The 24316-nt window shown below is 54.0% G+C and overlaps 8 protein-coding genes and 1 non-coding gene across 9 annotated transcripts; 6 read left to right on the forward strand and 3 right to left on the reverse strand.

The window, feature by feature from the left end:
• Window positions 1-36: 36 nt before the first annotated feature.
• C8A04DRAFT_24794 (kinetochore Sim4 complex subunit FTA2-domain-containing protein) lies at window positions 37-1069 on the forward strand (the record flags this gene model as incomplete). Its single annotated transcript, XM_062779309.1, has 2 exons — window positions 37-240; window positions 308-1069. 2 exons carry the CDS (start codon window positions 37-39, stop codon window positions 1067-1069), a joined length of 966 nt encoding a protein of 321 aa, XP_062640910.1.
• A 582-nt stretch (window positions 1070-1651) lies between these two features.
• C8A04DRAFT_24795 (uncharacterized protein) lies at window positions 1652-3318 on the forward strand (the record flags this gene model as incomplete). Its single annotated transcript, XM_062779310.1, has 2 exons — window positions 1652-2410; window positions 2473-3318. 2 exons carry the CDS (start codon window positions 1652-1654, stop codon window positions 3316-3318), a joined length of 1605 nt encoding a protein of 534 aa, XP_062640911.1.
• Window positions 3319-3763: 445 nt separating this feature from the next.
• Window positions 3764-5221, reverse strand: C8A04DRAFT_34236 (uncharacterized protein; the record flags this gene model as incomplete). Its single annotated transcript, XM_062782759.1, has 5 exons — window positions 3764-3841; window positions 3960-4235; window positions 4311-4628; window positions 4680-4771; window positions 4942-5221. The coding sequence occupies 5 exons, from the start codon at window positions 5219-5221 to the stop codon at window positions 3764-3766; spliced, it is 1044 nt and encodes a 347-aa protein (XP_062640912.1).
• Window positions 5222-5967: 746 nt separating this feature from the next.
• C8A04DRAFT_9047 (uncharacterized protein) lies at window positions 5968-7365 on the reverse strand (the record flags this gene model as incomplete). Its single annotated transcript, XM_062785333.1, has 4 exons — window positions 5968-6288; window positions 6322-6430; window positions 6680-6870; window positions 6937-7365. 4 exons carry the CDS (start codon window positions 7363-7365, stop codon window positions 5968-5970), a joined length of 1050 nt encoding a protein of 349 aa, XP_062640913.1.
• A 2255-nt stretch (window positions 7366-9620) lies between these two features.
• Window positions 9621-11046, forward strand: C8A04DRAFT_9118 (mandelate racemase; the record flags this gene model as incomplete). Its single annotated transcript, XM_062785362.1, has 2 exons — window positions 9621-9776; window positions 9853-11046. 2 exons carry the CDS (start codon window positions 9621-9623, stop codon window positions 11044-11046), a joined length of 1350 nt encoding a protein of 449 aa, XP_062640914.1.
• A 150-nt stretch (window positions 11047-11196) lies between these two features.
• C8A04DRAFT_34238 (bifunctional protein RIB2) lies at window positions 11197-11706 on the reverse strand (the record flags this gene model as incomplete). The annotated part of the gene is made up of 1 exon (XM_062782760.1): window positions 11197-11706. The coding sequence occupies one exon, from the start codon at window positions 11704-11706 to the stop codon at window positions 11197-11199; it is 510 nt and encodes a 169-aa protein (XP_062640915.1).
• Window positions 11707-11948: 242 nt separating this feature from the next.
• Window positions 11949-19138, forward strand: C8A04DRAFT_9099 (glycosyl hydrolase family 81-domain-containing protein; the record flags this gene model as incomplete). Its single annotated transcript, XM_062785353.1, has 7 exons — window positions 11949-12841; window positions 13444-13595; window positions 13691-14464; window positions 16233-17770; window positions 17845-17989; window positions 18070-18457; window positions 18547-19138. The coding sequence occupies 7 exons, from the start codon at window positions 11949-11951 to the stop codon at window positions 19136-19138; spliced, it is 4482 nt and encodes a 1493-aa protein (XP_062640916.1).
• Window positions 19139-20793: 1655 nt separating this feature from the next.
• Window positions 20794-22389, forward strand: C8A04DRAFT_34245 (kinase-like domain-containing protein; the record flags this gene model as incomplete). Its single annotated transcript, XM_062782763.1, has 2 exons — window positions 20794-21928; window positions 22043-22389. The coding sequence occupies 2 exons, from the start codon at window positions 20794-20796 to the stop codon at window positions 22387-22389; spliced, it is 1482 nt and encodes a 493-aa protein (XP_062640917.1).
• A 900-nt stretch (window positions 22390-23289) lies between these two features.
• Window positions 23290-23382, forward strand: C8A04DRAFT_t13. Its single transcript has one exon. It is a non-coding gene; the product is annotated as a tRNA-Lys (tRNA).
• Window positions 23383-24316: the final 934 nt, after the last annotated feature.

The raw sequence follows: 24316 nt of genomic DNA on the forward strand, positions 1-24316 counted from the left end.
GAATCCTGATAACTCCGACTTGTCTGCCGCACCAAGATGACTTCGTCGGGCTTCCGCCTCGCCTTCCTTCCCAATCCGCCGCTGCCGCTTCCCCGCGTCTCGGGCCCTAAACTGGCACCTTTAACCCCAACTGCCCGCGCCGATATCGATTTCGTCCAGTTCCTCGGCCGGGGGAACGATGTAGAGTCTCAAGTGTGGAAGGCCAAGATCAACGGAGCTGGCTTCTTTGTACTCAAGATGGTACGTGACGATGCAGTGTGCCCGTGTCTACTTGGCCTCTCTAACTCGAAGTCTACTCTCTGATCAGTTTTACTTCCGCTACTCGGACTACTATGTTAGGAATTATACCCGGGATCTTGCCCTGCCGCTCGCCGACCTACAGCTCTATATCGACTACTTTAAGCCGTTCAATTATGAGTGCCGTGTATATGGTCGTCTTAAGGAGGAGAAGCGCGAGGAGTTGGCCGTCAAGGCCTTAGGCTATCTTCTTCTTACCCCACATCAAGAGGCCCATTTGGCCTGGAAGGTGACGGGTGAATCTAGTGATCTTCCCAGTGCCGACATCGGCGAGTTAGATGGCGATAATTTCTGGGGGCGGTATGAGCAGCACTGCTCACTGCCCGTTCGCGCCATCGTCAAGGAACTCGTATCCCCGAAATTGCCTACTTCCGACGAAGTTCAGGGCATGTGGGCGGACCTACAAGCCCTCCACTCGCTGGGCATTTTCGTGGGAGATACGTACGGCGGTAACTACCTAGGCGGGAAGCTCGTCGACTTCAGCCGCGTGTGGACTATGTACCATCCGGCTTTGATCCAGACCTACGGCAATCGATGGGAGGAATGGATATTAGAAGAGCTACAGAAACTACAGGACAACTGCTATAATGTAATCAACAGTTTACCGTCAGAAAACATCGACAGCTTTGAAGACCTCGACGCGTTCGGCGTGGGGCACATTGCCGACTACATCTCCAAAATTCTCCCGAGCGCCTATAACTGGCTCAAGTGGGAAAAGGACGCCGACGCGGCACACGCGTTTGTGGAACAAAGCCTATTCAAGAGGGCTTGAGCGGCAGACTCGCGAGGTCAATATCCATACACCTTTCTATCAACGTAAATTGACCAAGGTACCGAGGTAGTGTGTTGACGGCCAATGTGGGTTAAAGTGGGTCCCTGTTGCCGTGCAATATTTGTTCCGTTTGATGGCACCATCAAAATCCATCAAAATCCATCAAAATCGTTGCTGACCGTCTGCGCCACGGTGTGCTTGGCTCCTGCAGATTCAGCCTTGCACATGGAGCATGTGGCTTCACGCAGTTTCCGTCAGGAAACAGAGTGTGATCGTTTGGCGGTCGACAGGGGGGCCGGAAGACCGGCACCAAACCCAATGGACCTCTAACGTTACTTCGTACTGGCTAGGTATATAGGAAACAGGTCCCCGGCTGTCGCGTTGCACCGCCGCATTCATGTTTTTATTCTTGTCGGCGACCTCCCTTCCCGTCCCTTCTATAGGCATCTTGACCCGTTCTTGCCAACCACAGTCACCTGGCGACCGGATATTGCTAGAAATATGGTACCGCGACCGCCGGTTGCCACTATTGTTTTCGTTTCGATTGGATGACGGCCTTGAGCTGTGAGCGCATACAGCCACATGACGTCGCACAATGACCCGCGTTACGGCGATGAGCAGCCGGGGCTGGAGGTGACACACTATCAGCAGTTGCGCCACGGCCATTTACTGCCCGAAGTCAGCCCAGCCGAACATAGCGACAGAAGCAAGGAAAACGTCCAGTACGCGGGTTCCGAGTATCCAGAACACTACGGGCCGTTCCCGGCTGTTGCCCCGTCCTCACATTCCCCCGGCCTGCCGAGCGAACTACCGACGACAGGGGAACACGGCCGGAAGAAGAAGTTGTGGTTTATCGTTGGCGCTGTTGTTGCCGTGCTCGTCGTTGTTGCTGCGGTTCTGGGAGGTGTCTTGGGAAGCAGAGCGGCAAACTCGTCTTCAGGGGATTCGACAGTACCAGCGTCGCAGGGGGAACCGGGAGGAGCCGGTGAATCAGGGAACTCTGGCGGCTCCGGAAACTCCGGGGGCTCTGGAGACTCTAGGGGCTCTGGAGGCTCTGGGGATGCAGGCGGCTCAACAGACGAGCCGAAACCGCAAACAATACGACAAGGCTCGGGATTGAGCATCACAGGCTGGCGGAAACCTGACAATAGCGTCGAGACCTACCTCTTCTTCCAAGACCCGGATAATGGTCTTCGATACACGCGGTGCGATGGAAGCCAGCGCTCGCCAGGAAACGAGTCCACATGCTGGGAAGCTCCCACCGCATTTTACTCCGACGCCAACGCCAGAGCTGGTACTCGCCTGGCCGGTTGTACCCTTTTATACGACGATATCAACCAGGTTTGTTCCAGGTGCCAAGTATGTAATACCAGGGACGCAGTTGCTTACTGATTCCCGTCCAGCCTCAAACCGAAATCGTCTACTCCGGCTATAGGACACGTCTGCTCGCCGTCAGCATCAACGAGCAGGTTGCCGTCCCCGTTACGGCAGGGTCTGTTGACAAAGTGAATATATACACCCTGTTCGAAAGCGACTTCGCATCCTACTGGCCCTGGGTTATCTACCAAGACACCGCGGGCGAACTCCGCCAGGTCCGCAATAACCTCGGCCCCAATTTCGGCCCCTATCCCGCATGGACCGACACCCAACTCGCCATCACCGCCCTAGCCACATCAAGGCTAGCCATAGTCCCCATGTCCACCAACTTCTCCCGGATCGCCACCAAAGGCGGCTATGCCATCTTCTACCAAACACCCTCACACCAACTGGCCGCCTCCATCCCCGGTCTCGACTCCCCTGACCTGGACCCGGATTACACTCTCTCCTGGGACCCAATTACCCTCCCCAATATCACCCTCCCCGAAAAGGCTCCCATCACCGCCTTCTCCACCGCCCGCGCCAGCGACACCGCCGGGCGTGTAGACACCTACGTGCTCTACCGCGACGCCGACGCCAACATCAACGTCCTTTACACCGCCACCCCATCATCATCAAGCGATAGCAACGGCACGGGCTGGTGGAAAACCGCAAAACCAGACGCGCTGCAGGGGGCGGATGTGGACTCGGATATCGCGTGTCTGACCATGGCGACGACGGTAAAGAGCGCGGCGGATTTGCCGGTGCCATTGGAAGAGGTGTCGGGGGAGAATCGGTGTTATCTTCAGAAAGGGGGGAGAGTGGTGGAAGTGAAGATGGGGACGGGGGGTGGAGGGGACTGGGTTGTTGTGGGGAGCGTTCCGATACCCTGATCTTGTTGGAAATATATGTGTTGGAGTAATACGTTGTTTGTTGGACTGGACCGAGTCACACTTTTGCTTGTTCCATGGTACTGTATTGTTCGAGAATATATAGATGTTCAGGAGAGTGTAAATATTTCGGAGAGCACATAATTAAAAGAGAATAGATATTTTCAAAAAAGAAAAAGAAAGGAGGGGTGATTAAAGAAAAAATAGATATTTGAAAGAGAATAAATATTTTAAGAAGGAAAAAGAAAAGAGAGGAAATGATCAAAAGAAAAAATAGATGTTTAAAAGAGAATATGTATTTAAAACAAAGTAGTTCAAAAGAGAAAAGAGATATTTGAAAGAGAATAGAGAGTTAAACAAGATAACTAACAGAGAGAATAGATCTTTAAAGCAGCATAGACACGTCCAAGATAATAGATATCATTTGAGAAAACAGATATTTACTCGTCTATCTCACAACACACCCCCCCCCCCACTTCTCCCGGATGCTACTGAAACCAGTGGCCAAGATGCCCCTCCCCCCAAACTGATGGCCAACATCCTTTACCCCAAACTCTCTATAACACCATCTCGAATGCTGTGTCATCGCTACCCGCGTCGGAGCTTCTGGGCGTGTTGACCGGCTTGTCCTCAGCCCCTGCGACTTCCTTGCCCTTCTTGCGGCTTTCGTATTTAGCCCAGACAGCGCGTTCCCTGGCAGCCACGACTTCGCAATACTCACGATCGTATGGATCTTCATAGTCGTAGTAGTCCTCGGGCACATCGGCCGCTCCACAAAGAGCTGCCACTCGGTGGAGGTCCCATTGGAGCTCCAGCTGGTCCCAGCTGGGCATAGCACTACTCCGTGGGAAAAGGAACGTCTGGCCCGTTTGTATTCTTACACCGCTCTTCCGGGGTGCAAAGGTATCGGGGTCGTCGCCCTAGCTCTGGTCCATCACCCCAGCCTGGTGGAGGATGTCGATGTCCGGCGTAATACGCGTGAGTGGGCTCAGGACACTTTTCTTTAGCCAGTGCCACTGCACAGTAATTCCTTCTTCGTCTAGCCGAAGAGGCTTGAGAGCGACCCTTGCAGTGTTGAACCAGAAGTGTATCTGGTGGTTCATCGAAATGCCGTTCACGGGAGACTGGGCCATTTCTATACACTCATACGTCCGACGCCAAGTCCTTGCCTGGTTGGGACCCCAAAATGTCGTGAGCATGTTGTCAAGGCTGAAGAACGCCTGGTTGCTGCTCAGTGCAAACGGGACAATATGCGCTGCCTGGGGATCTGGCATTCCAGAAAATACGCAAACACCTCCGTCCCTTTTATTTACCTGTATCTCCGTTAGTAACCATCCACAGGAAGATGAATGAACACAACGTACACTCTTTTCAAACCCATATCTTGTTTCAGAGACTGGAGGGACTGGCGTCTCTGGTTCGTCAAGGGTCGCGACAGAAGTTGGGTTACCAAGGTCTATCCTCGTCAGTATGGTTTTGAAGGCGTAGGAGGGGGGAAGCCAGAAATGGTAGGGAGATTTGAACAGGGGGAGAGTAACGTACAGGTTCTGATGGCTTTTACTGAATTCATGAGAGTCCAGCCTGTCCGAAAACCCTGTTGCTTTTCGCATCCCTTGGGTTTGTAACCGTCCAGAAAAGTGCGAATTTCTGTGACGGGCGCGACCATGAATAAGGCGAATACCACCGCGTTTGGCTGGTCCTCCTGGCTATGGCAAATCGCTCGATATTTTTCAAAGAGGTCGCGGCGTGTGTCCACCTCCGTGATATAGTCATTTACTGGTTCTGCCGGGGGCGAGATGTCGTCGGCAAAGCGACGCACCGCATCGGGATCAACCACAGTAGCCGTCACGATGCTGTCAAGCACCTCTAGGTCGAGTCGCCCGAGCCGTACTTTTAGTTGTTCCATGCTGCTGTATTGTCGAGGAAAATGTACATATCCAGAAGAGAGTTGACGTTCGAGAGAGAGTGGACGTGTGAGAGAGTGTGGATGTGCGGGAGAGATTGTAGCGGCTTATAAAGGCCCAGCACTTATACCGGCAGACCGTGGGGGAGGGGCTTAGGCCCAAGGTCTTCATCATTATTCATCAATAATTACATACCAGCGTAAATTGTCAATGCCTGAAAGGTTTACATCATTTTTTTGCGAAAAACGGGAGTAAAATAGGTCTGAAATCAAAGTCTGTGCAGAGTCTTGTTTGATGTGAGTCGTTCCTGTATTTTACCTAATGGTCGTTGGGAAGGAGCGAGCCGTAAACCGTTGTAAACATTGGCTTCCATTGTGACGTCTAGTAGTATACTTTCGAGTTGTATTTGGATAAATTGATTATATCGTTGTTTGGGCGTCATTGTCCATAGTTGAAGATGCCTTCACTTTACCTCGAAATTGGCTTCAAAACATTGTTTCTCCCCAGTTTCTCATGAAAGTTAGTAGCCACCTCACGAAGGGCCGAGACCTGGTTGGGGAAGTTGACTTGTAGAATAAGGAAGGACAGTCAATTTTGTACATAACACCTGGACAAACGCCAACCTAAGCCTAGCCCAAACCTAATTTTGGTATCGCGGAAGAGTAAACGAAGAACAAAACTCAAAGGAGACGAACTGAAGGGCAATATCCACCTTCCTTCCATTGACCCTTAGAAGCCCAACCCAGTCTCACTTCTGCCCCCCCCTCATACCCCTATGCTTCTCACTCCTCTCTAGTCTCTGCTTAATGCCGTTGTCTCCAGACCTCCTCCCATCCCTCGCCCCAACGAATTCCCCACCGTTCTTTTTCAGTGACCCATGTACCGAGTACAACGCCCCCAGCCACGAGTCAAACATCTTCTCCATCGACCGCGCTCGTCCATTTGTGCCGTTCATCCCGGCCATCTTGTCACGCAGCCGCTCGTAGGCCTCGATCATGGTCCACACCTGCAGGGTTGATGTGCCACTATCGGGCGAATGCGGTGAAGAGGTAAAGGAGGGATATGAAGTCTGGCATGGGTGGTGGCGGTTGATGGCTGTCACTGCCGATGAGAGCTCCCGCGTGAGGAGGTCGAGGCAGATTTGAAGGCCGAGATTGTCTTCCGTTTTATCATCGACCCCCATTAACTCAAGATTGGCCTCGGCAGCGGTGCTGGCACTGCTTAGTTGACGGCTGGGGGGCTGGGGCTTATCATGTTGATCGTCGGCAACATCATAATGGCGGCCGTAGTGTTGGTCATCTAGGTGGTTGTAGTCGTCATACTCGCCATCTTCGGAGTGGTGATCGTCGTAGTGGTAATTGTTGTAGCGTTGATCGTTGTAGTGAGGTTCGTCCCGGCGATATTCACTCCAGTCATACTCATCACGAAGTTGAAACTGATCTCGGTTGTACTCCTGGTACGGTGGTGACACCGGGTCAGACTTGGGCGCAGACGAAAACGGCTTGAAATATACGGTATCATCCTGGAATGATACTAGCGTGCCGTCGTCTGAGATAGGCGACGGTCCGGGCAGTCCGGCAGTGGAAGGCGTCTCGACGTACACATGAGCTGAATCATCGACGTCGTAGTCTTGGGCGTGGTACACGCTGCGCTGGCTGCTAGCATTGCTGCTGCAGTTGGTGCAGTTGCTGCCGGTGCTTCCGCCGCGTTGCGGTACTTGAGGCCGTTGGGTCATGATCTGTTCCTTGGTGTCGCTCTCTGTGAGCGACAGCTTGAACTGCTGAAACTCGTCCGAGTACCTAGAGCTGTGCCGTGACTCGGACATGGCGTGATACTGAGCAGCGATAAGTTCCACACTCGAAGTCCTCTTAAGGGCATTGGGAGGGCGCGGGAAAGCGCTCGCCAGCCCGGTTGAGATTTTCGGCGTCTTTTTGCGGAATCTCAAGCCGCGTTTTGAGGAGCTGGGGTTATCAGAACCGGAAGATGATGACTGTTGCTGTTTGTCTGGTGTGTCCTGTTGCTTGGGCGGCAAGAGGTCTCTGGTCTCCGGGACAGTGTAAGTTTTGGGCTCCAAGCGCTCCACGGACCGAAAAGCTTCGTCCTGGTATGAACCGGTGTCTGATCGAAAAGATCCGTGTCGTGCCATGGTGCTTGGTGGTAATGGAGGTACCGGTGGTGGTGGTGATTGAGATGCACGAGGTTGTGTGGACAGAGCTGATCCTTCTTTTGCAAGGTCTTTGGGAAGTGCTCGGCGACTGAAGCTGGGTTTTCTCGAAACACATTTTTGGAGTTTTGTTCGCATGTTGGAGGGCTTTTCTGGAGCGGTAGCCCTGGCGAGGAGTGCCTCGCGCTTTTGTTCCATTGTTGATTATGTGGCCTGTTTAGGCGATAGAGTAATAGTGAGTGGTCGGGGCACAATAGACAATAGCAATGGTTCGGTGGGCGGAGGAAAGGTGATCTTATGTCTGTAGGTATTGTGCGTTTTGCCAATAGCTAAACCATAAAAATGACCTCGCACACCTCGATGCGATGACGCCCGGCAACTTCCTTTAGCATCCTGGGGTAGTAATCATCCCAGTGCCCAAACATACTCTACATCGAGAAAGCGAAGCGGTCAAAGCTAAGGGTATACCGGCAATGTCCTGGTAAACCACCTGCTCAACCTGAATCATGAACGACGGCAAGCCGCAAGGAAGGAGTGGTTTGGCGCGCCATAGTTCCTCTTACTAGCCACCATTGTCCCATCTCCGCGGTGCAACGGCTGCGCTCGAGTCAGCGCATCTCAGCTTGTCATGCGGCTTGCGAGGCCACACAACGGGGTTCTGCCTGTGTTGTCGAGGAACAAGTTGGGGTTTTGTCGATAGAGCACGACTGGTGTGTTTGTCCTTTGAAGTTGAGACGCTTTCATTCACCGGCGGGCCTCGGTGGGCCAAGAAAGGCCCAGTACATTCCGTTCCCCCGCAGTTCCGCAATGTTTGCTCTGCTTGACTAGCAGCCGTTGATCGACAACATGGATCGAGGGCTCGAAGGTATCGGAAGCGGGTGCCAAGGCTTCTAGAAGCTATCACGCTGCCTATCGATGCGCAACATCAGGGACACCCATTACCCGGAGCTAGCTTCGAGGAAAGTTTTGAAGGCGATTCAAAACTGGGGCCGAAGGTAAAAATCAGCTGATATGCTCCAGGCTCAACGGATTGTTGATGGGAAGGGCCTGGTGTGCATCCATGGGATCGCCACCCCAAATTCCATTATACCACTTTGGAGATACATGTTCTGGTGCTCGACTCACCTTCTAAGGGAAGGTACCGCTGTTTTCTCAACTTCAGGGTAAGAGGAGGGGAGACAAGTTCAAACGGAAGGAGGCACCACGGCTGTTGTGCACTGACAACGTGCACTGATAGTAAATAGCAGGGTTGGTAGACCTAGGTGAGCCTCCAGGTTAGGCACTCTTGTTGCTGATGTTTCCATCCCCACCACCCACAAACACCGGCTTCTTCCATCTCTTCCATCATCGGGCAGATGGAAGAGGCCAAAAGAGTTTGTTCTAGTCAAACTGAAAGTTTGTCTCTCTTGAATCAGCGGTCTCTTCAAAGCTCGAGTCGTGTTTCCCCGCAAGTTGAGACAGCAAACATTTATCAATGCTGAGTGAGCCGTTGAAGGCCTGAGAGTGTATCCACCGCCCCGGATTTTGGGCTCAACTTCGTCTTGAGTCGTAAACATAGCAAACACTCAACCCTGAGAGTGGCGAAACCTTCAACCCGTCAAGGTGCGGCTCCCAGTTAGCCGAGCGGTACCATCCTCTTGGAGCTCACACATCCCTGTCGCTCTCACCTCACCGAGTCAAACTTGGTCAACATCCAGGATTCGAGGTCTTATGAGAGGACGCACATCTGCCTGCCGCCAACGTTGGGCCGTGACCGGCGCACTCGACGCCCCATCTCGGCTCTCTGGTCAGGATTAACCCGACAGACGACGACAGCAAGGTGACAACAGCTCCTCGATGTCACGATCCCCCCGGGCGGAACTCCAAAAAACCTTCCAAGAGAGCTGCCGTTCCCCATACTGCGATGGTTTCTCCATCAATCACAACGCGGGACGTCTATCCACCCCCGGGTCGCGACTAAGTTCAACCCCACCATGCCCCTCATTGCCCCGCGTCGTCCGCGGCGCCGGCCCACGACTCTTAGCGCTAGAAAGGAGCCACGGGATTTCTTCCGTGAGGTAGTCCCGAGGGTTCACCGCGAGGTTGCGTGTGTATTTCTTAGCGCATTGGAGATTTCTGTGGAGGAGGAAATCTTTCGTGCCTGGACATTCTGTCGCCACCTACCTCATTTTTTACAACAACACATCGGACTCATCCAAACAGTCTTCCCATAGTCGTTATCGCACGACAAAACAAACATGGCTGAAATCACCATCACCGGGTGGACAACACGCGATGTCCGGTTCCCCACCTCATTGGACAAAACTGGCTCAGATGCCATGAATGCTGCTGGCGACTACTCATCTGCATACTGCATACTTGAGACTGACTCTGCGTATACTGGCCACGGCATGGTGAGTCGTGCCCAACCCCCCCAAGGGTTATCCCGGCCCTTTCTATCACCCCGCCTAACATAGGATGGGCAAACAGACGTTTACCATCGGCCGCGGAAACGACATAGTCTGTGCCGCCATCAACCACGTCGCCGAGCGCATCAAGGGTCGCACGCTCTCCAGCCTGGTGGCCCACTGGGGGCAAACATGGCGCCACTTGGTCAACGACAGCCAACTGCGGTGGATTGGCCCGGAGAAGGGCGTGATCCACCTGGCGCTGGGTGCCGTGGTCAACGCGATCTGGGACCTGTGGGCCAAGACACTGGGCAAGCCTGTGTGGAAGGTGGTGGCCGAGATGACGCCGCAGCAGTTTGTCGACTGCATCGATTTCCGTTATATTACCGACGCCATCACCCCTGAGGAGGCGCTGGCCATGCTGACCGAGTCGGAGACGGGCAAAGCGGAGCGTATCCGGGATGCTGAAAACAGCCGGGCTGTGCCAGCGTACACGACCAGCGCAGGCTGGTTGGGTTACGGTGAGGACAAGATGCGCGGGCTGCTGCAGGAGACATTGTCCAAGGGGTACCGGCACTTCAAGCTCAAGGTGGGCGGCAGTCTCGAGGGCGACAAGCGGCGTCTAGGCATCGCCCGCGAAATAATTGGCTTCGACCGCGGCAACGTCCTCATGGTGGACGCCAACCAGGTGTGGTCAGTGCCTGAGGCAATCGCGTACATGAAGGAGCTGGCCGAGTTTAAGCCGTGGTTCATCGAAGAGCCGACGTCGCCTGACGATATTCTTGGCCACAAGGCGGTGCGCGATGCGTTGCGCCCCCACGGCATTGGCGTCGCCACAGGCGAGATGTGCCAGAACCGCGTCGTCTTCAAGCAATTACTCATGGCAGGGGCCATTGACGTATGCCAAATCGATGCCTGCCGCTTGGGTGGCGTCAATGAGGTGCTCGCCGTGTTGCTCATGGCCAAAAAGTACGGCGTGCCCATCGTCCCCCATTCCGGCGGTGTCGGCCTGCCCGAGTACACCCAGCACTTGAGCACCATCGACTATGTCGTTGTAAGCGGGAAGCAGTCCGTGCTAGAGTATGTCGACCACCTGCACGAGCACTTTTTGCATCCGTCTGTCATTCAGGACGGATTCTACCAAACCCCGACCGAGCCAGGGTATAGCGTTGAGATGAAGGCCGAGAGCATGGACCGGTTTGAATACCCCGGTAAGGAGGGTAGCTGGTGGAGGAGCGAGGAGGCGAAGCCGATATTGGAGGGCGAGAAAATTTAACCGAATCGTGGTTTGTCGTTGTTTCTTTGTTGTTACCCGGAACCTAGATCTCCCTTTAATATGCCGCTAGGAATCGGTTTTCATTGGTACGGCGGTATGGTCCGGCTCTGAAACGGCACCAAATTTGGAGCTTTTCGTTTTGATTCGCGATCACCCCTTGACGTGTCCAGCCGTAGCGACCTCCAAGATCTCCTCCTCCAGCCCCGCCACATGGACAACCGTTATTCCTGCGTCCTCGAGGCTTTTCTTCCCCGTGTTCTTGGCGACAAACGTCTCAGGCTCCATGACGCCGACGTACACGGTCCGGATCAGCCCCGCTAAACGTAGGACTCGCTCAACGCAAGGCAGATTCCCGCTCAGTCGCTTCGAGCAAGGTTCAACGGTGGTGTATAAGGCTAACTGCCGCGGGAGAGATGGAGCATCGCGGAGATTCTCTTCGTCCACCTGGTACTCTTCGGCCAGCTTAAGAAAACATGTCTGCTCGGCGTGCGTGTTGCCAGGAAGCTCGAGTGTGAAGCCGGTTGCGAGGATCTTGTTAGTTGCGGTGTCTATGACCACTGCGCCCACGCGGTAATTGGTGGGCTTCGGGGGCGATTTGCGTGCCTGCTCGAGGGCGAGGCGCATGTAAGCTTTGTGGTCGTCGGGTGCGATGGTGGCCATTTTCCAGCTTTATTGGGTCTGTTGTTTGTGAGTTGGGAGAAGAACGGACAACCCCCGAGTGATTTGTGGAAAGCTGCAGAATGCTTGGTACAGTGTAAATATCGACCAATTTCTAGGCACCACACTGTAATACGCACTGCCCTGTCGCGGCAGGCAACGCGACGCGTCTCTCAATAAACGATTCGAGGGCCAGCTTCCAGCCTTCCCACCCACTTACCACAAGCAGACAAAACACAACCAGAATGTCAGACCACGAAGACAACGACGATCTCATGGACGGAGGGCCGCCCACAATCGACCCGTACGAGGTCCTAGGGCTCGAACGCAGCGCCAGCGCAGGCGAGGTCAAATCGGCGTATCGCAAAACAGCTCTCAAAACTCACCCAGACAAGGCCGCCGCCGATAAGAAAGACGAGGCCAAAGAGAAGTTCCAACAAGTCGCCTTTGCGTACGCCGTACTTTCTGACCCAGCGCGGCGCAAACGCTACGACGAAACTGGCTCGACCTCGGAAGCGGTTGTCGATGCCGATGGTTTCAGCTGGAGCGATTTCTACAGAGAGCAGTTCCGGGATGCCATTTCGGAGGAGGCGATCCAGAAGTTTGCGGCGGAGTACAAGGGGTCAGAGGAGGAAAAGGACGATGTGTTGGCCGCGTACGAGGAGTTTGAGGGTGACATGGATGGCGTGTACGAGAGTGTCATGCTGAGTAACGTGCTGGAAGATGACGAGCGCTTCCGCGCGTTGATTGATGCCGCAATCGAGGCTGAGGAGGTCGAGCGTTTCAATGCGTACGTCAAGGAGACTAAGAAGACGCGGCAGTCCCGGGTAAAGGCGGCTCGCAAGGAAGCACAAGAAGCAGATGAGCTGGCCAAGGAGCTGGGTGTCTACGAGAAGCTGCGCGGGGACGGGAAGAAGAAGCAGAGTAAGAAGGACGCGGAAGCTGGCCTGGCCGCGTTGATCCAACGGAACCAGGCATCCAGGGCCAGCGCGCTGGATATGCTAGCCGAGAAGTACGGTGCTGTGCCCAAGGCAAAGGGCAAGGCGGCTGGGAAGGGAAAAAAGAGGGTGCTAGAGGAGCCGGATATTTCGGAGGAGCAGTTTCAGGCGATACAGGCGGGTATGAAGAAGAAGCGAAAGTAGAGAGACGGCACGAGACTGAGGGCAATGGGAACCTGGGGTATTGGCTTGATTAGGTAGGGGATCTGGTAGGATGGTCATGGCGCATAGCTTAACAGCTTGGTATCGGCGTTGTTGCTCGGAAATTGAACTGGAAATTCACCACACCTCAATCACATGCGTTCATTGACCTTGGACTTGCCATTTTGCTTCTCTAGACGCTCGAGGTTGGTCTCATGCTTCCTCGGGCCGATTCGACGGATCATCGCCCGGGTCGTAACCAATCTGGTGAGCTAGATATGTTTCAACTAAGTTGTTTTCTTGATGGATGGATGCGTGCGCTGCCTTGGCTGTGTAGGTAACGTGAAGACCATGAATGACCCCACACACTGAGCCATTGTGGTGCGTCACCTGGCCAACACGCACGGGCCATTTTATCTGATCTTGCTCGCGCCTGAGCTAGGCGGGGAGTCCACGGTGTTACTTCAAGCTTCCCAGACTTCAAATGGCAAGCTCATGTGCCAGGCAGCCAACGCGCCCGGCACGCCCGACCGGAAGCCCACCACAGACATGACTTGCCTCATTGTTTTGCGATCTACTAGTTTTCGAGGCTACATGCTAGCGCACCCGCTGCAACGCAAGGTACCATGACCGACGCGACCATTTGCGACATCTACCCACAATACTGCTTCCACCTGTCGCCCACCATCAACCGCTGGTGTCATTTCCAGGCCTGTGATGTCTTGACACTAAGGGGCCATACGGGCTTCGAAGGTATGTCCCCAAAACGGAAGAAGAGAGAAAGGAAACCAGGGATCCTCCACCACAAGAGGCTACTGTCTGTTGCTAACTCGCGCGTGTCCCTCCAGGCCAGGATGTCTACTTTTATCTCAATCACCCGATCAAATGGGTGCGCGTTTCCGGTGTCGTGGTGTCGGTTGATGAGCGCGAATGGGCTCGCTTTTACATGATTGATGACGGCAGCGGGGCAACCATCGAATGTGTCGTCAAGGTCGACCCCCAAGCAACGCCTGGAATTACGGTGGATGCCACGACGGCGACAACAAAGCAAACGCCAGCTGCAGGACAGAACCGTTCCGTAGTCATCGACCGGCCGATCGACGTCGGCCACGTGCTGGATATTAAAGGGTCTGTCCGCACGTTTCGCAATAATAAGCAAGTTTACGCCGAAAAGATCGTTCACCTTCACTCCACCGATCAAGAGATAGTGTTCTGGGAGAAAACGGCGCAGCTCAAGTTGGAGGTGTTGTCCAGTCCCTGGGTCTTGGATGAGCGAGTAGTGAGACGGTGCAGGAAGGAGGAAGAAGGGCGATTCCGCAGTCAACACGGCCGGCAAGCTGGGGAGCAAAAGAAGACAGGATTGGAGAAGTCTTCGGTGAAGACAGCGTCTCGTGAGGAAGGACGGGCGAGGAAGCGCAGCCGGGACACGACCCCTGGCTCAGCCCTGCCCATCAGGAAGAAAACGGGGCTAGAGAGGGCTGCGCTGCGGGTAGAAGAGATTGAGGAAAACATTCAAGTGGGGAAAACGGTCCCTGGAAACGGGGTGGAAAAGAGAACGGGCCTTGAGCGGTCAACCGGTCTGGAAAGGAATATGGGCCTGAACAGCAAAGCAGCCCCAGAAAGTCGACCGAAATTTGAGAAGAAGACCGGGCTAGAGGGGCTGAGCGTACCCGAGCGAAAAACAGGATTGGAGCGCGAGAGTGGTCTAGAGAGAAGAAGTGAGTCTGGGAAAGCAGTCGGCTGGCAGCGAAAGACGGGGCTGGAGACAAAAACTGCGCTGGAGAAAAGGACCGGTTTGGGGGGGAATTCGGACCCGGTGAGGAACATGGGACTGGGAAACAAGACAAGGTGGAACGCTAGCCAGGAGCGACGGACGGGGTTAGAGAGGATGGGATCATATCGTAGAGCGGAAACGGAAGCCCGAGACGGAGGCAGCGAAAGTATGGGGCCCCAAAACCCTTATCGAGAAGGATGCCCGCCGCCACCTCGACCGGTCAGGTTGACGGGGCTTGAGAAAAAGCGGCATGTCGAGCCCATCACAAGACAGATTCCAGTGACGGGCAAATATGACGCCCTGGGGCTCTAAATCGGAATGCTCACATTTTCTCCAACTGCGCACGCACGCATTAGTACACACCTTGTCTCACACCTTGCGGGGATATCGCTCTATCCTGTTTGCCCTGGAGCTAGTGGCCTAGCATGACAAGTTATTGGCCTGCGGAGCTTGCATCTCTGACGTACACCGTGCTCTCTACGTCCGTTTGGTTGGCTGTCAGAAATCGTGCTCTTACACAGTGAACGTCCTCTTTTGTTGCGCCGAGGAGGCCGACACGAAGGGACTATATCGCCTTTCTACCAGCAATACAATGCCCAGCCCAATCCAACAAAAATTCATGAAGAAATTTGCCCGCTACGGAGCATGATGACTTGTTTGCTCGAGGCGGTTCTCCTCATACAGGCCGTCTTTATGGCACTTTCTCAACCGGCCTTTTGTCCATTGGAAATTCCCATGGCTGCGTTGCATCGCCTTCTCATGCGAAAAGCCGGTTCGAGAAGGATGATCTTCGATCTCGCGCATCTTAAAATGGCACCATAGCATGTCACTAGACAAGGATGGTGGGGGAGGTGCTTGCCTCACATGGTTCTGAAGTTGACCTGGGGACCAGTGTACCATCCTTTTGACTGGCAAAGAGGTGTAGTGCTTAAGACCTGTGGATCCACTTCGAAGCAACCAACTTCCAGGTCAGAAGCAGGACCTGACTTTAGGTATGGAAACATGGAATAAAGCTCTTTACAGCTTTGAAATATTTATTAAGATGCCTCCCGCCCCTTGGGACACCACCTCGTCAACTTGATACTCAACACCTACCACACTTCAGCCCTTATCAACGGTCCCATTGAGCTTCTCCTCGCCTCGTTCCGAACCCCCTTTGTTTTCCTTGTACATAGGTACCTCTCTCTTATTCCCGGTTCGTATATAACCAAGTTTCCCCTCGTATTCCTTTTATCCTCAATCCCGAGCGCCTCTTCCGGTTTCTCTTCCTGAAACAATATCAAGGTGAGAAATGTTCCTCTGTTGGATTGAATGAAATCAGACGGCCCATGCCCGAATCCAGACCAATATTTAGCCCCACCTGTGCAGAACTCCAGTCAGCCACAACGACGATCCCCTACCTGCAGAGACCGCGTTTAGGTTGATCATGGCCGAAACAAACATAGGGCTAGCCGCACTGGCCAAGACAAGACGCTTTTATCGGGCCAGAAACTCAAGGGTCGTCAACATTATATGATGAGCCGGTAGTCCCGGGTTCAAGTGAAGATGGGTTCCCAGGCGTATTCCCAGATGCTGCATGCATCGCTAACTCACGATGGGGCGGATATGGCGGTTAGCGGCCGCGTTGTTAACCGCGTTGCAGGTTGTCACGTCTCTTCCGGTATCAGAAGAGGACCGCAATAATATCAACCGTTACCCTTCTTCGACAACCCTATCCGCGCATCTCCCGGCAAAAACAGTTCAAGCCGTTGCCAAAACTCCGGCCAAAGTTATCACGAGCGTTGGCCCAGACGGCACCGTTCAGATCCTTCCCAGCAGAACCACTCCGGCTCCCGGCTTCATCCCTTCTGAGCTTGAGACCCTTGGGCACGTCACCGCTTGTCCGCTCTTAACAGACCTGATCCCCGAGCCGACTGTGATCATATCCATCTCATTGCCCATCTCGGTGGGCATCAGCTTCAGCATGGGGTCCTCATCAAGCGTGCCGACGGCGAGTTCAGACATCTTTGCCGATCCCATTTCCACGGATGCGCCACTTGCAAATTTCGCCAGGAAGGACGACCACCCTGTGCCCCGACAAGGCATTACCAACAAGAACGGTCCCATCGGGACCAACAAATTCTACAACAACTTCCACCTCGGGAACCAGACTACTCCAGCTTACCTGCACCCGTACTCAGTCGCCTGGGCTCGGGGCCAGGGAGCCGCAAAGAGCTGGGGCCTCGCCGTCTCCCACATCGATGCCCAGCAGCGGGTCTACGGCCAAGCCAGCCCTGGCACGGGGGCCGTGTCGTACTTTATCAACCCCATTGGGATCCAATCCGTGATCCTCTCGGCGAAAGAGCTTGGAAGCGGCACTGTCCTGAACACCGACGCCCTGACGGACTTTTCCGCGCAAGTTAACCTGCTCCCCAACACCGGTGGCACTCCTGCAGTGAGGTTCCCTCTAGTCCAGGGCTCCGGCTTCATCACGGCCTTGTACGATGGCGCGGTTCCGGTGCTCCAGACGGGCGTCTACTACAGGACCGTCACTCGCGCGACGACGGACCCCAAGCAGGGCATCACCAAGTACAAGCTCGTTTTAGAGGACGGGGCGACCTGGCTCGTATATGCCTACCACAGCAAAGGGAATCCCCTAGATCTCGAGGTGGTCGACAACACGTTGGCCCAGGCCAAGGGCCCGTTCTCCGGTACCATCCAGGTGACTAAGGATCCCGGTGGTGGTGAGGCGGTATTTGACAAGGCTTGCGGCGCATACCCAACCGGGGTCCAGCTGTCTGGTTCAGTATCCGGTGCATCGGGGTCATACACTCTCGCCTTCCAGAAAGCCGGTCTCAGCGACACTGCACTAGCGATGTTTGCGTTGCCGCACCACCAGGACTCGTTTGACGGCGCCACCAAGGGGAAGGTGACCAGCGTAAAGCTGCAGACCACGACCAAAGGTATAGCAGCCGCGGTCATGGCGGACAGCTGGACCCTGGTTGAGTCAAATCTGCCGACGAACATTGGGTTCCTGCCGTGGACACCGCAGACTGGCAGTCTCAGCACCCTTTCGGACGCTACCAAACAGTTCATCCATACGGTTGCGCAGCAGGAGGTATCGCAGAATATTCTGGATCAAACGGATCAGAATTCGATGTACTTCAGTGGGAAGGTAAGGAGTGTGATAACAGAGGTCGGAAAACCTTGGCTTGGATGAGAGCTGACGAGTTGTGTGTACGATGGCAGGCATTGGCCAAATTTGCTAGTCTCATCGTGGCTACCAAGGAGATGCTGGATGATCAGGGGCTGGCCCAGGCCGGGCTGGATCAGCTAAAGAAGGCATTCTCGCGGTTTGCGCAGAACACACAACAATATCCGTTGGTGTACGAAAGTGAGTGTTGACCCCCGCGTCCCTTCTCCCCTCTTACATCATGCCGCTGGTCTCCTGAATTCGGCGTCTAACAAACACAGGCGCATGGGGCGGCATAGTGTCGTCTGCGACGTACTCGACAGGTGACACAGGGGCTGACTTCGGCAATACGCTGTACAACGACCACCACTTCCACTGGGGCTACTTCATCTACACGGCCGCCGCCATCGGGCACCTGGACCCGTCATGGATCGACGCCAATAAGGCGTATGTTAATCTGCTCGTGCGTGATATTGCCAATCCTAGCACGCAGGACTCCTATTTCCCTCTGTGGCGATCTTTCGACTGGTTCCACGGCCACAGCTGGGCTCATGGGCTGTTCGACACGCTTGATGGCAAGGACCAGGAGTCGAGCTCGGAGGATACGATGCATGCATATGCGCTGAAGATGTGGGGATCCGTCGTGGGTGATGCGAACCTGGAGGCTCGGTAAGTTGAATAAGTGGACTCCTTTTGTCCTGGGTTGATACCCATACCTTTTATCTCAAACACCAAACTAATGCTTCTGTCCTTTGTAGAGGCAACCTGATGCTCGCTGTCCAAGGCCGTTCCCTGCGCTCCTACTACCTCTACACCAGCGCCAACACGGTCCAGCCGCACGAATTTATCGGGAACAAGGCGGCCGGCATCCTGTTCGAAAACAAGATCGACCACACCACCTACTTTGGCACCAACATCGAGTTCATTCAGGGCATCCACATGCTTCCCCTGCTGCCGCACACACCTTTCATCCGCACACCGGACTTTGTGCGCGAGGAGTGGGATACCTACTTTAGTCAAGGGCGAGTGGATGCCATCCAGGGTGGGTGGAAGGGCGTGTTGTGGGGGAATTATGCGACGATTGATCCCAAAGGGGCGTATACCTTCTTTTCTGGCGGTGGCGCTGCTGCTGGTGCAAGGGGTGAACATCCCAACAAACAGCAGGCTGTGGGAAGGGCTGGGTTTGACCCGGGTTGGTTGGATGGCGGGGCAAGTTTGACGTGGTATTTGTGTTATTCTGCTGGTGAGTATTCCCTTCATTTCCCCCTTTGTGATTTGACAACTAACGAGTTGTATTGTAGCGTTGGGCGGGCTCTGAGCGGGTTCGTTGCTCGATATCCTGTAAGTTGAGCTTTTGTTGAGTTTCTTATTTGGTGATCCTAGTCTCCGTAGGAACGGTCCGACAGACCTATGAGGTTACAATTGTGGGAAGATAAATGTAGGGAGACGGTAACGCCGTGGTGTGATGGGAGGCCACTCACATTCTTTGGTACTGTACATATTGCAATTCTCATAATATTCAATAGACACATCCCCTAGGAAACTGTGCCTGCTAGCCCTATCACCAGGCTTGACACCGTAATCCATAGGGGGAAAATACTGAAGGTGTACGCATCGGGAAACACGGGGTGCGCTGAAAGATTAGTACTTGCAAATGGTGGATTTCTTGAATGAAAGTGACAAATTCCAGCCAGAGAAAGTTACTGGCGCTCTCACGCGACAGTCCCTTTGACTCAATCCATGTTCACAATGTGAGCATATGATTGTAGCCCTGAGTCACACGCACCCCTGGTCAGCATAGGAGAAAATGGTTCGATTATTTTTGGTGACGAAAAACAGGTCACTTCTTGGTCGCGCTTTCCTATCATGCGAGGCAAGTCCTTTGTTGTGGAAAGGTGTCGTCAGGTCAGGGTTAGGGCACATGATACGCTGCAGGGTCCCGCCACAACAAGTTAAGATCTGAGTGAGTGAAGAGGCAGCGGTGCCTGAACAGGAGAATTTCGACCGAGGGCAAGAAACAATTGACGAAACGACAAGAACATTCGGCTTTAAGTTCCATTCCATCTCCGGGGCTAATCTCCCTTGCGCCTCACGAAGCCGCACATGATATCCCACATCGCCATGCAGCCCCAATCTGGATCGCCCATTCGGGCTGTAGGCGGGTTGACTGCCGGCCGCCCCCAGTCCACCACTCCGCAGCGCTGTGCCGCACATCAACGTCCGGGCCTATCGGGGATGGTGACACAGCCGGGGCTTGACCGTCAGGCCTCTAGCGGCCAGCCTGTGCATTCTTTGTACTGTCGTGTCTGCACATGCCCCCCCTGACCAATCTACCGTATGTCAATCCGAGAGGTCGGTAGTGAAACCAAACATGGAAGGCTACCTACGGTGGCATTTAACTGCGAATGACTGCAAACGCCTGGGATTTACAGTCCCTGGGCAGTAAAACTTTTCTACCAGGTGAAGAGGCACAACGTATCCGACCTTGACACAAACATATTGTACTACCGATAACATATAAATTGACTACCTCAACTAGTGTAAGACCGGGTGTATGATCCTCAACGTGATTGATGAACTGATACACTGTAATAAAAGGAATATGACTGACAACAGAATGGATAATATAATCGAAAATCTTCAAGCTACCTGGCGTACCTATCCCGACAGTTACTGTTAAAGACCACCGTACAAGGGCCCACTCCAGCGGGGCGCACTGCTGCAGTTCAGGAAGGGCCAACCCTCACAGCTTCCTGGCGTCCTTCTCAGGCACCTCTGGAGTCTTGACCATTTTTTGTTGGCGAGTTTTCTCCCCGTTGTCAAAATCCCGGCAGCTGGACTCAAATGTCGATAACCCTCCCGGTGTGCTTGTGAGCCGCATGCGCTCCACCCCGCCAACTCCGTTGTCTTTTCCCACCGCTCGCTCAATTAGGTCCTTGGCCAACCTCGTACACGCTCCGTCCTCGCCCTACCGCCAATAAATACACCTCTCACGGCCTCCTAACATGCCCTCAACTGTCTCGACGTCGTTCGAGTCAAGCGAGAGCCAGTCATCTCAGTCGGCCCCTATCCCACTCCATGACTTTCTCAGTACCCACGATGACCAACACTTTGTGTGGGACGACGCAGACCGGGAGACATCCCCGGAGTGGCTGACTGCAGTCGACGCGGCTGGGCTCAACGCTAAGAAGCACAAAGTCTTCAACCATGGCGGCAAAGCGTATCTAACGCCGCCGGACCCTTTTGTCCAAATCAAGGAACTCGGTGACTCGGGCTCCACCATTGTGTACAAGGTCACCGCGCCAGAGACCTCCGCATACCGCCGGGCCCTTGCCCTCAAGGTTATCGTCTGCAAGGAAAGCTCCCGGCCTCCGGGGCCCGACAGCAAAGCTCGCAGCGATGCGTTGAAGGAAGTCAAAACCATGTCCGAACTCCGGCACCCGCATATCGTCGCATATGTGGCCTCTTTTGAGGATTGCTGCATCCAACCCCGGGAGATCAGGCAACGGGCGCCTCGGCCACGGCAAAGACCACACAATATGGTGGCCTTCCGTGTGAACCAGCGGATCAAGAAGCATATTCTCGGAATCGCCATGTACCCACCAGCCCAATGCAACCTTCGCGTGTTTATGGAAGAAGTTTGCCAGGCTCCCGAGGACGTCTGGGAGCGGCAACACTTGTACACGTATTTTGGCTGTCTCTCCCAGGCCGTCGCGTACCTTCACCGGCAAAGCATCCAGATCCGCCATAAAGACATCAAACCTGATAATATTGTCATTGATGAGTTCGGCTTGCCTGTACTCACCGACTTCGGTCTCTCGAGGCATTTTGAAACAGGCAAAGCGTCAGAAGGGCCTACCCCTAAAACCCTGAAATATGCCGGACCAGAGGCTATATATGAAGCGCCTCGGGACCACCACTCTGATATCTTCTCCCTAGGCTGTGTCTTTCTTGAGATGGCCACCGTGCTACTGGGTCACCCCACTGAGTTTGCCGAAGAGCAACTCTCCATCAACACCCTGGACAGTGCCGATGCCCGATCCATCTCCTCCTCCGGCACTGGCACCAATACAGAGTTCAAATACTGCGACGTCTTGCGGAATCTCGACGCCTATCTCGACATCCTCACTCTCCTCGCCCGTGGCCCCGTCACCGATACCTCGGCTTCCTCTTCCCTCACCTTGACCCCGTCTAGACCTGCTGCGACCCCTAACTCGACACCGAGGCCACCTCCTGCTACTACTTTACCCCCAGATCCAGCGCTTGGAGCGTCTGTTAAAGGCGTCCTTGCCGTCCTCCCCCACATCCGCCGTATGATGGATCCGGTCCAGACGCGGCGGCCAGATGCTGACCAGCTGTACCCTTTATTCCGCCATTTATACGACATCCACGACAAGCCCGGCCCCTGCTTTAACTGCGAGGAAGAGCGTCGCACGGGGAACGCGCTACCGAGTCGCAGTGGGAATGGCAGCCCAACCCTGAGCCGTGGTGTCGACGGGGTGGGGTCTAATGGATCCCAAGGGTTGGCAAGGAGAAGCACGGCGGCGTCAACCATGTCAACGGCTATGAGTATGGTGGCCGGTAGAAATTCACTGTCATAAGAGGTCGTCGAACGGTACGCCAAGGTCATCGAGACCAGCGGACACGGGGAACATGATGACTCTCAAACAACGATATGATGGGGCAGATAGTTGTGATAATGTTCAAATTTCCTCCTGTGCTAAAACGACGGGGACAGGAGCATCCACTTGCATACCTAGGTAGCCCGTTCTGATGGCTCGTTGATCATATGACGATCAACACTACCTAGGGCCGGTACCACCGCAATTATTATGCCGTAGGCCCTTAAGGCCATGCCCGGGCTACATAATCGAATAATCCGATTGTAAATAATGTCAAAGTTCACTTGACAGTACAATATATAACTTCTTGACCGCACGATAGACGATGAGACGGGCAGCGTGATTTATCAGTTGAATAACGGGAAGGGTGGTAAGGCAGATACAACGTAATAGTTGAACAAAGAAATCAATATGAACAGTGGGCTCCCAATGTCTTTTAGGTGTCTTTTTCGCAATTTGTAAACCTGGTGCCATTTACACATGATGCTATACTCCACTTAGATGAACAACTGGGCATCTGAAAAATGTTTAGCAACAAGCGGTTGGAAAGGTCCCAGCCGCGATCTTCGACAAATACTCCCAGTATTTCATGAGTTCACGTCAGCTTGATGAAGGATTTATGATTGATAAAGACGCTTCAATTCCCCCCAAAGTGCCCTCCTTGAGCCGTAACTAGTTCCCGTCTTGATCAAGGGTGGAGAGACGTACCGAGACGGCGGGGTACCGACGGGAGGGTCCAGCCGAAAAAGCCCCACCCCACACAGTCTTGAACCTGAATCCACACACACCACACAGACTTAAAAAATCCATGGTGCCTGCGAGATTTTCCTGTAATAAGTCAAAAATCGAGCATGGACCGTTCAACAAATCACCTAGCCTGCCCGGCTAGCTCAATCGGTAGAGCGTGAGACTCTTATCACGCGGTCATTCAGACCAATCTCAAGGTTGTGGGTTCGACCCCCACGTCGGGCTCAATTCCCGGCAAGCGATTGCCTCTTTTTTTGCAATTTTTGCATCTGATAATTTTTTTCTTGCCTGTTTTTCGTCAAACTCTACAGTCTTGATCAACACCCAACAAACTCTTTTGCTCTCCAATTCCAATTCCCAGCGGCGCCCTTTTCTCCTCTCTTCGTCGGTGTTCCTTTTAGGAGGGTCGTCCTCTTCCGATATTCGCTCGAAGACGAGTCAGTTCCCCGTTGACCGTCGCGCTCGCCTTTTCGCTTGTCGTGCGTGTTTATTGTCGTGTTGTTCTAATCCACCCCTTGGAGTCCCGTTCGATCCTCACCGCGGTCCTCGATCTGAAAGCTCACGTAGTAGTACCCTTCGTCCACATGTGTTTCTCCGACATGTTTCCGAGAGGGCTTGTTTTCTACCGTATTCCCGGCGGCCCTTTTGCTATTTGACAATTCTTTGCATAGGAGTCAGTCTGTTTGTTTCTGTAACCTTGCCCGTATCAACTCCAGATCAGACAGAGCATCTAGAATTGCAACAATCATCTAGACCGCCACTCCTGAATCGCGGATATGAGACCATTCAACGCGCTGCAGGGCCGAGGTCGAGAGAAATCGGGGCAACTACCAGCTGCGACCTGACTCATTCCGTTTTTGGCATTCGCCTCAGGGGTTTACCCCTGAGTGCAGCCCGCTCGGGCGGCTCTTTGCCGATGCCAGAACCCCGCTGTCGTGGGTCAACCTGGACAATACAACGTTCTAGACAGCCTTCTCTGCACCGGAGGTTTGTCAGGAAGGAGTGTTGTTTGCAGTTTCCTCTGGTCTGGTGACCATCTAAATGTGTGTTTGAGGGCGGTGCAATCCCAAGATCGGCAGAGTCTAGGCAGTTGAAAGTTGAACGTGCTCTATCACGTAACCTTCTCGTAGTACAGTCTCGGGGCAATCACATCCACAAG

This window comes from Dichotomopilus funicola, assembly GCF_033296635.1.
Source record: "Dichotomopilus funicola strain CBS 141.50 unplaced genomic scaffold C8A04scaffold_3, whole genome shotgun sequence".
NCBI lineage: Eukaryota > Fungi > Ascomycota > Sordariomycetes > Sordariales > Chaetomiaceae > Dichotomopilus > Dichotomopilus funicola.